The 15,133-nt window shown below is 36.0% G+C and overlaps 3 protein-coding genes across 7 annotated transcripts in view; 1 reads left to right on the top strand and 2 right to left on the bottom strand.

Moving 5' to 3' along the window:
- Nucleotides 1-3,063, bottom strand: part of LOC111479052 (peroxisomal membrane protein 13-like) — a 4,508-nt gene extending 1,445 nt beyond the window's left edge. Inside the window, exons 1-4 of one of the 2 annotated variants that reach the window (XM_023123516.1) lie at nt 2,886-3,063; nt 1,967-2,209; nt 1,546-1,865; nt 993-1,085 (exon numbers count right to left, since the gene is read on the bottom strand). In XM_023123516.1, coding sequence (XP_022979284.1) covers nt 993-1,085; nt 1,546-1,865; nt 1,967-2,209; nt 2,886-2,910 — 681 coding nt within the window. In that variant the 5' untranslated portion in view covers nt 2,911-3,063. The remainder of the gene's footprint in view (nt 1-992; nt 1,086-1,545; nt 1,866-1,966; nt 2,210-2,885) is intronic. The other variant, XM_023123515.1, reaches the window with a different exon arrangement.
- A 939-nt stretch (nt 3,064-4,002) lies between these two features.
- LOC111479612 (protein NLP9-like) lies at nt 4,003-10,746 on the bottom strand. 4 transcript variants are annotated; one of them, XR_002717666.1, is made up of 6 exons: nt 9,002-10,746; nt 8,274-8,318; nt 7,259-7,987; nt 5,954-6,080; nt 4,468-5,616; nt 4,003-4,348 (listed from the first exon to the last, which is right to left on the bottom strand). XR_002717666.1 is itself a non-coding variant. In XM_023124367.1 (6 exons), exons 1-6 carry the CDS (start codon nt 10,586-10,588, stop codon nt 4,553-4,555), a joined length of 2,772 nt encoding a protein of 923 aa, XP_022980135.1. In that variant the 5' UTR covers nt 10,589-10,746; the 3' UTR covers nt 4,003-4,552. The 4 variants fall into 4 exon arrangements, 3 of the variants coding, with proteins under 3 accessions (XP_022980135.1, XP_022980132.1, XP_022980134.1); XM_023124367.1 differs by having other exon boundaries at nt 4,003-5,616; nt 9,002-9,783; nt 10,564-10,746; XM_023124364.1 differs by having other exon boundaries at nt 4,003-5,616.
- LOC111479619 (arabinogalactan peptide 23-like) overlaps nt 10,355-15,133 on the top strand; it is a 17,838-nt gene continuing 13,059 nt past the window's right edge. The window contains exon 1 of the mRNA XM_023124375.1: nt 10,355-10,364. The gene's annotated coding sequence lies outside the window, so the exon portion shown is untranslated. The remainder of the gene's footprint in view (nt 10,365-15,133) is intronic.

Here is a 15,133-nt window from a genome sequence, read left to right as displayed (position 1 = left end):
AAAAAAAAAAAAAAAAAAAAAAAAAAAAAAAAAAAAAAAAAAAAAAAAAAAAAAAAAAAAAAGGAAAAAAAATCATGTAATCCACAGTAGGGTAATATCCATAAGGTTTTTATGTAACAGCCCAAGCACACTGCTAGCAGATATTGTCCTCTTTGAGTTTTTCCTTTCGGGCTTCCTCTCGAGGTTTTTAAAACGCGTCTGCTAGGGAAATGTTTCCACACCCTTATAAAGAATGTTTTGTTCTCCACCCCAATCAATGTGGGATCTCACAATCCACCCCCCTTCGGGGCTCAACGTCCATGCTGGCACTCATTCCCTTCTCCAATCGATGTGGGACTTCCAATCCCCCTTCGGGACCTAGTGCCCTTGTTGGCACACCGCCTCGTGTCCACCTCACTTCGGGGCTCAGCCTCCTTGCTGGTACATCGTCCAGTGTCTAGCTCTAATACCATTTGTAACAGCCCAAGCCCAAGCCCAAGCCTACCACTAGCAGATATTGTCCTCTTTGGGCTTTTCCTTTTAGGTTTTCCCTCAAGGTTTTTAAAACGCGTCTACTAGGGAGAGGTTTCCACACCCTTATATAAAGAATGCTTCGTTCTCCTATCCGTCCCCAACGGATGCGGGATCTCACATTTTATGTGTGACAACCACAAGAAACAAGAAACTATAAGACGGCTTGCTACTGAGCTTCTTGTGGTTCATCTTTCTTTATTATGGGTGGACTTAAATACCAGTTTTGACTTTCATGTTTCGACTTCGAAATTTGAACATCTACCATCACTATAGATTTAAATTCCAGTTTTCACTTTCATGATGAAACATCTACCATTAATGTTGCTATCATGATCTTTACGTTTTAAGTTGGTGGATCCTTAAATAGGATTCATTATCTCTACAAGGTACAAAAAAAATGATTCATTCTTGTTGGCAGTCAGCACAATCTACAAAACATTTATAAAGTAGGGGTAGTAAGTCAAAAGGCACACGCACACCTGAAGTAGTGCAGTCATGAACATATGGAATGCCTGTGTGTTCTGGTCAATAAGAATAGATATTCGACCAAAGAAGTTCACGACACCATGCATCTGCACAGAAATAAAAAAGGCGAGACTTCAGGAGCCGAAATACGAACCTCAGGTACTTGCAATCAGAAATATGAAATACATCCAGATAAGGACCATTGTACTTTTTGTTTTCTTATCCCCTATCTATAGCAGATTACAGAATATGGAAACGTCTTTATTTCAAATACATATTGTCCTCGTGAAGAAGCGACGATATCCAGAAATTTTCATTTCAAGTCATCGAAATTTTTTTTAAGAAATAATTAGTAAAAAATAAACGCTTTCAGAAGAATAAAGCACAATAAAAGAAAATCATATTTGGAAAAACAGTATTGCCGTGTACAAAAACGATCCATGGCTTCGTTTGAAACTAAGCATTCTGTCAACTTGACAAAAATGAACATACGAAGGTAATAAACATCAGAACAACCAAAAACAGATGAATAATGGTGACTATAACAGAGAGAAGTAAATCATGTACCACTCGTAGAAATGACATCCAAAATCCTGGAGGAGATGAGGGAGGACCGTACGGGTCATTTGGATCTTGACCACCATAAGGACCACCCATCCCCATTCCATAGCCACCCATCGGACCTCCAAGGCCGCCACTGTTATACATTCCACCTCCATACATACCGCCACTTCCGTACATACCAGAAGATCCATAAAGCCCACCATAACCTCCTCTATACATGCTGTTGTTTCCATACATTCCACCACCATACATTCCTCCACCATAAGAAGACGAACCATACATTCCAGAACTGTAGAGAGAATTATTCATAGTTGAACCATAAGCTGCATTAACAAAAACACGATATAACCTCAGCTTCTGAGGAAGAATATCACATGGGAAAGCAACATCAGTAGCAAAGAGGCGAAAAAATTTAAATCATAACCTCCTCCTCCTCCATAGCTGGTATTCCCATAGTTTTGCTCCCAAGGCCTTGTTGGAACAGGCCTGCCAAGTGAGTTTCTATTAATAGCAGCACTACTATCAGAACTAGAAACAATTTCCCCAGGTTTTGCAGTCCCCGAAGCCTCTACAACGTCGCTTGTATTGCCAGCTGATGGGGGTCTAAAAGGTGCTGGACCTGATGATCCCCCTACTCGTTCCCAAGGTTTCGGGGGAGGATTAGAAGCTGCAATAATCAAAAGAACGGTATAAAACAAAATTAATTGACAGGCGAGACAGCTCCCATTACAGACCAAGATAATTTCCCCCCATCCCTTAGCGTGTGGATTGATTCATATCATAATCTTGAACATTAAAGCCGAGGCGGAAGCGTCTACATGAACACTAGAAATCCATCAACAGTTCATCCAATCTCATCTGTTTACAGAGCCAACGGTTCTTTTACCCCAGATGAACACAATCTAGCACAAACTAATTCATTCATCCATTGAAATCAATGCAGCGCAAAGATCAAAACAGTGCACCCACATATCACAAAACCAGACACCTTCAAGAACGCTAAACTGGATACAAGAGGGGTCACGCCACTCAACTTTTCGGATATTAAACCAACAAGAAAATACAAACCTAATATACAAACAAAGAGAAGCAGCGAAAACACAATCTAAACGAGAGTTTTATCACCCAAGAACAAAAGGATATGCGATTAAAACGCTGAACTCTCTTTCGTGAACCCAATTAGCCAAAGAAAATCCATCAAATTCCAAGACCCAATATATAATCCACAAGAAATCAAGAGTCCAAGCAGAGAAAACAATAACCACAAGACGACCTCAAAGACTCCAATAATCGTAATGATGGGAACAAAAAAAAGGAGGGAGATAGGGATGAATCTCGCAAACCTGCAGGCTGAGGCTTAGAATCCATGGAAATCGGTGAGAAATTGCATCAGAAACGGGGAGAGATCTTCTCTCAAGGGGTCTGGAACAGCAAAAAAGGAAAAAATGTCAGCTTATGGGCAATTTTTGTTGCTAAGGATCCATATCCAATTCCAAGTCGGTCTCATCCTCCGAATTCCGCGGCTTCACCCTCTTTTTCTGATTTTTTTTTTTTTTTTTTCCTTTTTTAAGTTCGGAAGATTCAATTATTTCAAAATTTTCCAACAAATATTTTTATTTTTGTTTCTCATTTTTTAGAAAGCATTTTTAAAATTATGTAAAAATAATTTGGAAACAATAAAACTCAAGTCTTGTATAATAATTATTTATTTTAAGAACTATAAATAAGAAATTTTAACTTTTTTAGATATATAATAACCATTTATTTTTTAAAATTAAGTTAATAAATACTATTCAATCGTAAGTTTGGTTATTCAATATCTATCCCGTGAAAAAAAAGAGCAAATTTTGATAACTAAAAAAATTGATTTAATAATTTAATTATTTAAAAATAAATAAACAACCATGATAAAAACAATTAAAAAAAACAGCTTAAATTTATCAAACAAAAATGTTAAAGTAAACATTATTAAATAATGAGTCACGAGTCACATACTAAACTCGTACAAAAGGTAGTGGGACATTGTTCACAATGGGTGAAAGTCCGACGAAGCAATGTCGTGTAAAAATAGAAAGCCTATAGATCATAAACTTCTTTTCTCTGTCTTACAATAGCCGAGACAAAGAGTCGTGATTCCATGAAGATAAGCTAACTCCGAAAGCTCGTCCTGAGTTCGAAATCAATAGGAAAGGCAAATCCCTTATGATACACTACATCCAGCTCAATTGAGATTCGAAGACGAGAACTTTATATTAAAGAAGTGAAATGACACTTTTGTCCTTTTTGTTTTGTTTTGTTTTGACCAGCAGATTGAAAGTAGAAAGAATGAAGGATCCCTGCACTACCAAGGAAAACTCCAAGAAACCAGGAGGTAACAGCTAGGAAGATTGTCTCTTTTATGTCCCCCTCATTCATTAGTAATTGAACATGAGACTTAGGTTACCAATTAATGAAGAATGATTGGTAAGAATCAGTCAAATGTGCTCACCAAGATGAACAATTTTTACATTATTTTCCTTGTCCAGATACCACAGCTACCAATTCCAAACTTTATTTAGAACTTACATTACACCAAAAAATAATCACATTGGATATAAACTAATTTCTATCACCTCTTCACTAATGTAATGCAAACATGATTACAAGATATAGCCATTTTGAAACAGGATGCTTCCTAATTTTTCATCTACAAAGCTATTCGACTGACGAGTGAACGACCGTGATTCTAATTCAGTATGAGTCCGTGAGCTCACCTTGACTTGACCCGAACGTTGGAGTGCTTTCAACTTTCAGAACCTTGAGAGGCCTGAAAACAGAGAAGAGATCAAAAAGTGTGGAAGAGAAAGGATGTATATGAAGATACTTTCTATGTATCGGTTCCCGATTGAGAACCGTGATGGTCTCAAGTGCGGCGGCATGATTGACCTTCCTTTCTCAGCAACTTGTTGATGGAAATACGGTAGAAACAATGGTCGAGTCTTTATCGAACTGTGGAGGTATCAAATGCTTTTCATGAACCTCCAGATAGGTAGCAGCTACTGCTGCCAGAACTGCCCACGGCACACGTGATATCGCGTACGAGAAACTTCACGTTTCTGGTGCCGATCTCGTCCATCACCTCAAGACATTCCTGCATGTCTGAATTGCTAACTAGCATTACCCATTCTTTTTCGTCGTCGAGGTATTTGAGCTGGAATGTCCCCTGGTTTAACTTGAATCTCTTGCCAACTTCTTCGTAGAGCTGGAGATATCCTAAAGACGGATCAAACTTGAATCGAACCGTGTCTTCTTTGTATGAAGCTTTTACAACGATCTTTGAATCACTGTCAACACAGCTAGTTTTTTCTTGCAAATGCTTCCTCTCCTCGACGCTCTGACCGCTGGACGAACTCCCGTGGATCAATAAGCCAGAGCCATTTGATGAGTCCGTCATGCTTGAAGTAGTTGGCTGGTAATGTTCATTCATTCCATCGCTGCCTTCCCACATGGTTCCCACCCCGTTGGCAGCCCCAAAAGAGCATGACCTCAAATTATTCTCAACAAAATCCAATCCGTTGCCTTTTTTAGCAGTAATACAACCTGCGGCATTCCCTGGGACATCCCAATCCATCACATCCAGGCCAGAAAGCTGGCATGATGCAGCATCTAACCCAGTGGACTTTGAACCTTCACCACAATCAAGCTGGCAAACACTGGGTTCCTTCTCAGGAATAAGAACACTCCTCGACGAGTTTCTTTGGTCATCCATTTCCAACTTCACAGTGGGGTTCTGACTATCGAAAGGGATAGAAGGAACTGAATTTACATCCCGAGGTAACGGCTTGAGGTTTATTATAGATGGATTATTATCAGAGAAGAGAGGACTGTTCTGCCCATTGAGCTCTGGAATAAGAGAACCGGCTGCCATAAGACCCCCTGTCGTTGGATCAAACTTCAGTCTACACTCCACCCCCTTCACAGAATCGAGAACCGTCTGTATTTTCCCTAGCGAACGGTTTACCTTGTTTATTTTACGGGACGGCCACCTCAGAATCCCATGTTGTCTGCATATTCTTTTCAGGGTTGTTGGGCAAACTGTAAAAGCCATTGAAAATGTATAATCTATTTTAGAACGAACATACTTGAAATATTTCTTATAAATATTTTGATCTATGCAAGTCATGAGAGGATGTTAAAGGTTAATAGATTTTCATCTCTAGTTCATACTGCAACATTCTAATGTTGTTAGCAAGTACCCATCGTCCTCGATCACAATAGCTGGGATCATTTTTTTTAATTCTGTTCGGTCGTCCAGCGTTTATTGGTCATTGGTTTTTAGTCTTTTTTTCTATACTTCGAGTTATTAATGAAATATGGACATTTATTTAAATAGAATGAAACAAAAACTGAAAGAAAGAATCTGCAGGCTCACCACCAATGCTCTTCGCTGCATCCTTGAGACTCCCAGAAAAATATTGCTGAAGAACACTAAAGCTCACGTTTTTTTCAGCTGTGCTACGTTTTTTGTCCGCCTGCCTCCGTGTACCATTAGTCGTCTGCTGGATAAGATGCATAAGAAACTGTTAAAGATAAATCCGTTACCCGTTTGTAAATGTGCACCAAGGAAAAAGGCACAGAAAATTTCACCCGTAAATTAAATTATACTGTTCAATAGTCAAAATGGAAAATGCACCACGCAATGTGGGAGACACAACAAATTTGAAATTCCATGCCCATCTGCCACTTCAAAGTAAAGGGGGATGCAGCAGTCTTATAATACATTCCTATCTAGACAATGCTATCCATCTCAAAATCAGTCTTGTGTGCCTTTTCAGCTTATCGGTTCTATACTCTAAATTACGTACAGGAACAGTTATACTAAAAACAATCAAAGAACAAACTGGCCATGGATAGGTGACCAGGAAAATGAGTGATTGAAGTTTTGTAACGGCCCAAGCCCACATCTAGCAGATATTGTCCTCTTTGAGCTTTCCCTTTCCGGCTTCCCCTCAACGTCTTTAAAACAAGTCCACTAGAGAGAGTTTTCCACACCCTTATAAAGAATGCTTCATTCTCCTCCCCAATCGATGTGGGATCTTACAAAAGTATTCTCATTGGACCAAAACCCCGCACCTCTTCCCCCCCACCCCAAAGCACCTAACCACAGAGAATATCTAACAGCTAGGGATGGTCTAGACATTCAAGGATGTACACAGCAGATAATTTTACTGTGACAGATATAAACCTTCATCCTTTTGTATCGGATTAGTGTAATAATTAAACAGACGTTTCTTGATAGGTCCAAATTATACGTACAATCAGACTGTCTGATGCAACGTTTTCTATTGAACGCCCCCCAAATATCTACATTTTCTATTTAACACCACTCATATATCTACATTAATCACGAGCAATCATCGAAACTGGATCCAATCCCTAAAATGGCCTTTACAGAACTAGGGAGACCCTAGCTGTTGCAAATTGTTTCATTGTTAAGTAAAGGGTGATTTCAGATATTTTTTGTGCAATTAAACAAACAATGACCTTATGCCTTATTTAGAGGGCAATCAGTACCATAAAAAATGAAAGATTGAAATGTTAAAATGAGATGATTAATAAACAAAAGACAAAATGGCAACAACAAAGGAAACAATAGAACATGGAAAAATAAAAAATAAAATGAAATGAAATAAATAGAACGATAGAACAACAAACAGGATCACAGAAATAAAATAACCTGCTTCTTAGGGCATTCCGCTTTAGTTCCATCATTTATCGAGTTAGATACCCTTGTTTCACTGTCTGTAACCGTAGACTGTGAGTTTCTCCTGGACGTAGTTGCAGACTTACCGACCATTCCACTCTGGAATCCAGCATCAGGATCCTTGGCCCCCAATAATTCGTCCTTTGAAACTGTTCTCAAGCTCCGGCACATTCTTTGCATGGTACCAGAGAGATTGTTCAATAAAAGTTGCTGTTCTGAGCTTCCTTTCATATTGACAGGTAGAAAGAATTCGAGTATATAATCATCAGCACCAGTGTATGTGCTTCTCAGCCTGATTGCAACAGCAGCATTCAAACCAAACTTGCGTGCATGATGGACCAGCGGATACTCATTAATATTATATGCCTTCACGTCAGGATAAAAGAAGGGATGATTAGATTGAAGAGCTTTCCCAACTATCCCTTGTCCTTCTTCAAGATGATGTTCCGTACACGCATGCACAAATCCTTGAGTTGCTTTGTCATTCACATAACATGCTGTTTCCTCAATGCATAATACAGATTTCCCCTTTGGGCTGACGTCGTTCTCCTTCACACGAACTCTAGCAGCCTCATCAACAGCTTGCATGGTATAACAGCAAGGAATCCAGGTGAGTGCCAGAGGTAGCCTATGTGCATGACATACAGCGCGTAGCACATCTGTTATCTCTGCTAATACAGATCTCTGGTTCTGCTTCAAACACTGTAAAAAATATTCCATTGATATAACTAAAGATGTAAAGGTGCAGAATTAAAAATATATTTGAAAGGAGATGGCTATTGGCAATAATTGTCATGTACTTTATCATAAGTGATCAAGAAATAAAACAATATAAGCAGAAATCTTTCTTTCTTTTTTTTTTTTTTCTTTCTATGACCACCACAATGTGAGTTTTCCAACAATAAGGGAACCTTTTCACTTGAGAGTATCTACATACTACTAAAAGGAAACTGCAGAAAAAACTAACATATATTGCAGCCAATATTACCTGAGGATATAGTCGAGGCGGTGCAATAGTTCTCAAGCTAACAATCTGCAACAATCATGGTCCAAAAAAATATCATGCAACAATAAATCCATATGATATAATTATTCAAAAACTCCAAAAAGTGGACTGCTAGAAAAGTATCACTAGACAACAGAAAATTCCATAGAAGATGAGTTGTTCGAACTGAATGAATTAGTTACTGCTTATAATCATGTTCAACCTTTAGAGAAACATGTCATGTACTTATCAACGAGCTATCGTACGTATCCTTACTGAAATGCTATTGCATATTGGCATGATATGTGTCCGTATAAACTTTAAGATGCCAAAGGAAAATATTACCTTACCTGGCGGTAGAAAACTTCGTCATAAAAAAGAACAAGAAGAAACGAAAAGAAACCACGTGATAAAAACTTGAAACGCTACCTCAAGGTTCACATGATATTTATTAATGAAGTTTATAAATTTATAGCATAAAAAAGTTCTAAGTTTCATGCTGGATGGAGGTCAAAACCCAAATTGAATAATCAGAAACCAAAAAAATCTGTCAATTCCCTTCAATTTAATAGAAAGGATAGAGCATTGTACTTCATACTCTTCACCACCAAGAAGGTTTTTTTAAATAAGAATTGATCCCCAAGAAGTTAGCTTCAAGTAATCAGAAACGATTATTTGTAACTATCGTATATCAGGAAGTAATAGTATTTGAGTGAATGTGAAGAACTAACCTCCAGCGCTCGGGAAACAATGTCAATCTCTGCATCAAAATTGGGCTTCTCCTTTGTCGTAACAACTTCAAGTACGGCACAGCATGACCTTTCAAGTTCATTACTGAATATTGGTAAGGCAATTGATCCATAAACCTCGTGACCAATTGCGTGTTCCATTCTCAGATACTCAGCGTCACTGTAATATCTAACATTTGATGTCCATTCTGGAATTTTGGAATTGAAAACACGACCAGGAAGTCCAAGGAGAGAACCCAGTTTCCCTTCCGCAGAGAATGTATACCACCTCGACACTTCACGGTACCCAGTGAGCATTTGATCGAGCAAATACGGCTGATCAGTGGTGCTCAGGAAGAATTGGTTTCCATGCTTCATAGGCACCCAGACTTGAGCCAAAATACCTCCGGGTGAAGACTCTTTAAACAAGGACAATGCCCTCAGCATTCTCTCATCAAGTGACCAACCAATCGGCCTAGAAATCAGACAACTATCCATGTCTTGGACGTTATTTGAATTCGAACCTGATTCATTTGTGTTGTCCGAAACATCAGATACCCCAAATTCAGTATCTGGCTGCTGAAACATAACCTCATCTCCACAGGTAAAAGAATTCACCACGGAAATGGAAGCTCCACCAAGTTCATTCAAAGTAAGTATTTCATGGCTCCCCCCTTCTGGGAAAGTTGAGCCCTCCATAGAAGGGCAAGTACTCGTTGGTGGAATCGACGAAATTCCACAAGAGGTGAAAACCGGATCCATTACTGCACAGTTGTTGCCCCATCCTGCATAAGAATCAAAACTCATCAGCTCTGAGATGCTGTGGAGCACATCTTCAGGACTAGGAATCCTCATTCCAGCGTCAGTAAAAGTCAGAGCATCGGCCTGAGTTCTGGAAGGCCCCCAATACCCCATCCCTTCCTCCTTGGATGGAAATGGGTTTTCCATATTGAATAATCAACAACAATCTCAGAAATCAAATAGCAATTGATGCTAAAATTCCATCCACCGACAGCGCCCAAAACAAATACTCCTAAGCTTACTATCCTTCTCCGCCATTACAAAGTTGAGAAAAACATCCATTTATATCCCCCCACAAGTTCTGATAAATTAACCCCACGCACATAACTACAAAACTATACTTCTCCAAAGATTCCCCAAATACCAACAAAATCGAGCTAAATCGAAGGACCAGGGTTCCACCGCACAACACCACCCTTATCTTAAGTCAACAAAATCCCAGGAAAAGGGGAGCTAAATTCAACATCGGAGTACCCAAAAAATGACGGATGCTACCGCAAATCACTGAAGAAAGCAGCCAAAGGTGTGAGTTAAGAGTAATCGAAGAAGAAACAGCGCAGAGTCAGTTACCGTCTGAGAAATCACTGAAACCCAAGCAATCTCAGCAGAAGTTCACAGAATTCCAGGAATTAGAGATAGGAATGGGGATTGAGAAAGAGAGAGAAAGACTTCTCCTCCATAAAAGGGGAAACCCGAAAAACCCTAAAAGAGACATTGCGGCGTGGAATGTTTGGATCAGAGCGAATGTGTTGGAATTGGGTTACCTGAAATAGAAAGGTTTGTCGCCATTGAAGCTGCTTTTGGAGAAATTCTCAAGCTTTTCTTCTTTCAGGTGGAAACAATGAAGAAAAGAACCTTTTTGAGCAATAGAAGAAGCAAAGGATTTGCAGAGACTCAGAAACAGAGAGAGAGAAAATTGGAAGCTTTTGCTTTCAGCTTTCTTTTCACCTCCTTTTTCTTGATCCATCGAAATTGTGGAATGTCCAATGCACATTGAAATTACAACTATGACCTCAACTCCTTTTCTTTTTTTTTTTTAAATATATTTTTTAGTATATTTATATTAATTCTACCAACCCATTTCTTAATCATAACTTTATCGGCTCACAAGGCATCGTTGTGCAGTAGGGTTCGAACTTTCTTTCGCTCATGTGACCTGCTATGTTTTCCTTGATCTCCATTCATAAGTAAAAAGTCTGTGGCCTACAGGTATCTAGATTAGATATAGATAATCTATGAACTGTGGATAGATAGTTTTAATCCATTTTTTTAAAAAAAATACCCTAAATATAGGTATTTTTGAAATAAAGTTGTTGAAATGTATTCATTTATTAATTTACCTTTTAGGTCATTTTCTAAACGTTTATTGAAAAAATAAAATAGGGGTAAAAGAGTAATTTGGCGAAGAGGAAATGTGGAGAGTAGCGTGGTGACACGTGGAAGTGGATTTCGATTAAGATTCAGTGAGAAAGGGATCTCATTCCAATTCCCAAACGGGAAACTCCCATTCCCATATCTGACGTCATCCAAAAACTTATTATTATTATTATTATTATTATTTTATTTTTTATAATTAAAAAATCCAAAATTATCTCTTCAATTTTTTCCCTTTCTACTTCTCAATTTGAAATTGGTTCCTGACCTATAATTTTAGTTTTTTTTTTTTCAATTTTATAATAGTTTAGTAGCAAAAGATCATTTGAATAATTGTCGGTATATTTAATTAATATTTAACATAAAATATTTTTGCGAAAAATGTTATAAACGTTGTGTTTATGTCATATGAGTTGGGTTTAGATCTTCAGCCGATCTTGAAAATTTTAAACCTAAGTATTAACTATACAAGCGTGTTCGTTTCAAGCAACCAAGCAACCAAGTTTGTTTTTTTACCTTTCTAAAAGATAAGGAATTTTTATGTGGAATATTTTTGTTGGAGAGTGTTAAAAATTGGGCACGAGAGCAAAAGAATCTGATTCAATTCGTTTAGTATGTTTTATTAACAGGGAGAAGAGAATTAACACTTCTCATATCACGTTAGGTCTCTCTAGCTTCGTTGGGTGTCAAAGCCCTGGAAGCGATATTGATCAATACATAGTGGACTGGTTTCCTGGGCTTCTTAATCAGCCTGAATACTTAACGATTTGAAGGGGGCTACTATGGTTGATTGGCAGTGGTTCTTCAGATCGATCACAAATTCTCGACTCTGTCGTTTGACTTCCACTTAGTTGACCTCTCTGGGTCTATTATTGAACTTTTAATAATACCATTCAATTTTGAAAAAAATCACTAATATCAATTTTTTTTAAATACCCAACAAATTAAAAAAGTAGCGTAAAAAAAATAATTTTTTTTTTATATTACATTATCGCATTATGATATGAATGGTAAAGACGTGGTGTTGATAGTTTAAATATCAATATTTTTGTAAATATTTTAAAAAGAAGAATCTAATATTTTATGACATTAAATATAAAAATCATATTATATATAATTCGGTTACTCAAATAATTAAAATTAATTAATCATCCCAACCCACTCGAAATTAAAGTGGAAAAATCGAATTAGGTGTGGATCCATTTTAATTTAAAAATGTGGTAATCAAACCATTAAAAATAAAATACAATATAAATTGACTAAAAATATGATCTTAGTGTATAATTTAGATTAGAAAATAATCAGTCAAGAAGTATGGGAGAAGTATGGGAGTGGGGAAAGCTTGCAAACCGTGTGGACTATGGAATCAAACTATATAATAAAAAAAATGAAGATATCAAACTATATAATAAAAAAGAAATACGATACCGATATTGGGCTTTCTATTGTATAGTTTTCGAACATGGGTTTCATTATCATTGGAATAGAAACTGGGACGATCACAGCCGTCCATCTTGATTCCTATATCAGATTTGATTCCCCCACCAAGATTCCATGGTTTGGCTTGAAAATATTCTCGCAATTATTTTAGTTTTTTGTTAATAAATTATTTGAATTCGAATACGACACTTTGGTCTCGACATTTTTTTGTATCTCGTGCAACATAGTCATGTTATCTACTCATCGTTTTTCAATAGTAAAAACTATTTTCATAGACCAACACGAGTCATTTTAACATGGTATATTTCATTCACATGCATTCTAGAAAAATGCACATGATGTCACGTAATATAAAATGACTTCAAGTATACTTAACTATGAATTTCCTATGATTGAGTCGTTGAAAAAAAAAATGCACTGTTGGTATAGATAATAACTTTAATTTCTTTTAAACATTTTGTAGTCATCCAATTCTCAAAATCGCTCTTATTTTGATGTAGTATCAGTTCATTCATTTACTTTTTTAGGTGTCACAACCTCTATTATGGTTACGATTCAACCAAGTTGCCGCCGCCCTTCCTACCAAAATTGGCTTCTTCGCCCGATGAGGCAACTCTTCCGACTGCCCTTCTCGCCAAAATTGGCTCCATTCGCCCAATGTGGCGACTCTTCCGGCTTCAACATTGTCTTTGTCCCTTGCTCTAGGTTTCCCCTTCTACTTCTTGGGGTTAGAAATATTCTCACCAGAGCCAAGGCAGCATCGTCGCTAAGCGACAATCCCTCTTCATGAGTTAGACATATTCTCGCCGAAGCCAAGGTATCATCGCCGCTGAGCGGCGATCCCTCTGCAAATTTTTGATGGCCAAGAACCGGGTTGTTAGCATCTTCATGAAAAGTGTTTCTCAACCTCTTTGAATTTTTCAGATTCAAGCTTCACGTTCGTTTAAATCCGACGCTTAGCTTGCGGTGGGGTGTTAAGGATATTTAGTAATAAATTATAGTTTACCATATATATTATATTTGATATTTTATTATAAGGCAAATATTTCTAATATTTGCCTTATTATCATAGGTATCTTTTCATTTATTGTTATTTCCATTTATTACTATTTTCATATCCTTGTAATTCATTTGGTTATAAATAAGATAACTTTCACATCATTTAGTCGGGTGGATTAATCAAACATTCACAACCTTGTTATTATCTCAAATAAATGTAACTTTGCGTGTCAGAGATTGAGTCTGCTTGCATGCATCTATTCTAACTATATCGTTTACCTGTCTCGATTTACGGTCCAATCGTCTAGATCAAATTCATTTTCTAAAAACAACCCAATTTCTTAACCTGACCGTCGGCAGTCGCTTGGTCAATGAAAAAGGAGAAAAGCTCGGTCGGCGGCTCGAGGAAGAACATCAGGCTGAGAGAAGCTGCATTTTTTAATATTGAGAAAGCCAAAAGGTCGTTCAATTAATTAATGACAAAACATTCTTTTAAATATTTAATGCCAGCAAATTGATAAATTAAATTATTATCATATTAATATAAAAACAAATTAAAAATAAATCCATTATAATTATAACTAATAATAAAATTAGAACAAATCAATTATTGAAATTAAATTAACGAGTAATTATTATTTAGATTCGTGATTTATTTGTATAAATTAAAAACTATCATATAAATAAAAAGACATTTTGATATACAAATATATATATATATATATATATATATATATAATACAAGTGTCATGTGACCCATTATTCTATCCAAAGACCATACATGCATTATACATCAATAATTGATATGTTCTTTTAATTAAAAAAATATATAATAAAAAACTTTTAAAAAGTAAATTCTGCAAATGGGTTTAAAAAACAATGAAATTAATAAAAAAAGATTTAGTCTACTTTAATAAAAATTGACGACAAAAATCATTATTAACAAATTAAAAATCCATTGAGTTTTAAATAAATAAAAAAAATGGCAACTAATTAAAAAGTATAATTTTGAAAATTTAAATTTAAAACTTTTTATTTATTTATTTATTTCATAAAAGTTTAAGGTATTACTGTAATTTTTGAAAATTCAAACGTATTTTTTAAGAAAGTTTGAAAGTATTTTTTAAATAAATTATTAATATTTTTCATTAGTTTGAATTTTTATTTTTTAAAATTAATGTAGCATAATTAGAAAAGAAAAGAAAAGAAAAGAAAAGAAAAAGAGAGGCAAAATTGGGGGTAGAATAGACATTTCAAAGGGAGAGAGAATCCTTTTTTGAGCAAGGAAGACAAAATTCCATAATGCAAAAATTGTAAATATCTCAAATAACTATTAAAAACGAACATAAAATGACAAATAATAAAAGTAAGAAATAAAGAAAAAAACGAAAAAAAAAGAAAAAAAAAAAGGGATTTCTTCCTTTTAAAATATTTAAAAATGGTTGTAAATTAATTTTAGAAGTTGAAATTAAAAAAAAAAAAAAAAAAAAAAAAAAAAAAAAAAAAAAAAAAAAAAAAAAA

The sequence above is a fragment of the Cucurbita maxima genome, unplaced genomic scaffold, assembly GCF_002738345.1.
Source record: "Cucurbita maxima cultivar Rimu unplaced genomic scaffold, Cmax_1.0 Cma_Scf00005, whole genome shotgun sequence".
Classification (NCBI taxonomy): Eukaryota; Viridiplantae; Streptophyta; class Magnoliopsida; order Cucurbitales; family Cucurbitaceae; genus Cucurbita; species Cucurbita maxima.
This window is presented reverse-complemented; position numbering and strand designations above follow the sequence as displayed.

Coding starts and splice junctions, on each gene's coding strand:
- LOC111479612 (XM_023124364.1), bottom strand. CDS start 9,946: ATGGAAAACCCATTTCCATCCAAGGAGGAAGGGATGGGGTATTGGGGG. Junction 6,081..7,258: donor CGGAATGCCCTAAGAAGCAG/GTTATTTTATTT, acceptor CATCTTATCCAG/CAGACGACTAATGGTACACG. Junction 5,617..5,953: donor TGCAGCGAAGAGCATTGGTG/GTGAGCCTGCAG, acceptor TGGCTTTTACAG/TTTGCCCAACAACCCTGAAA.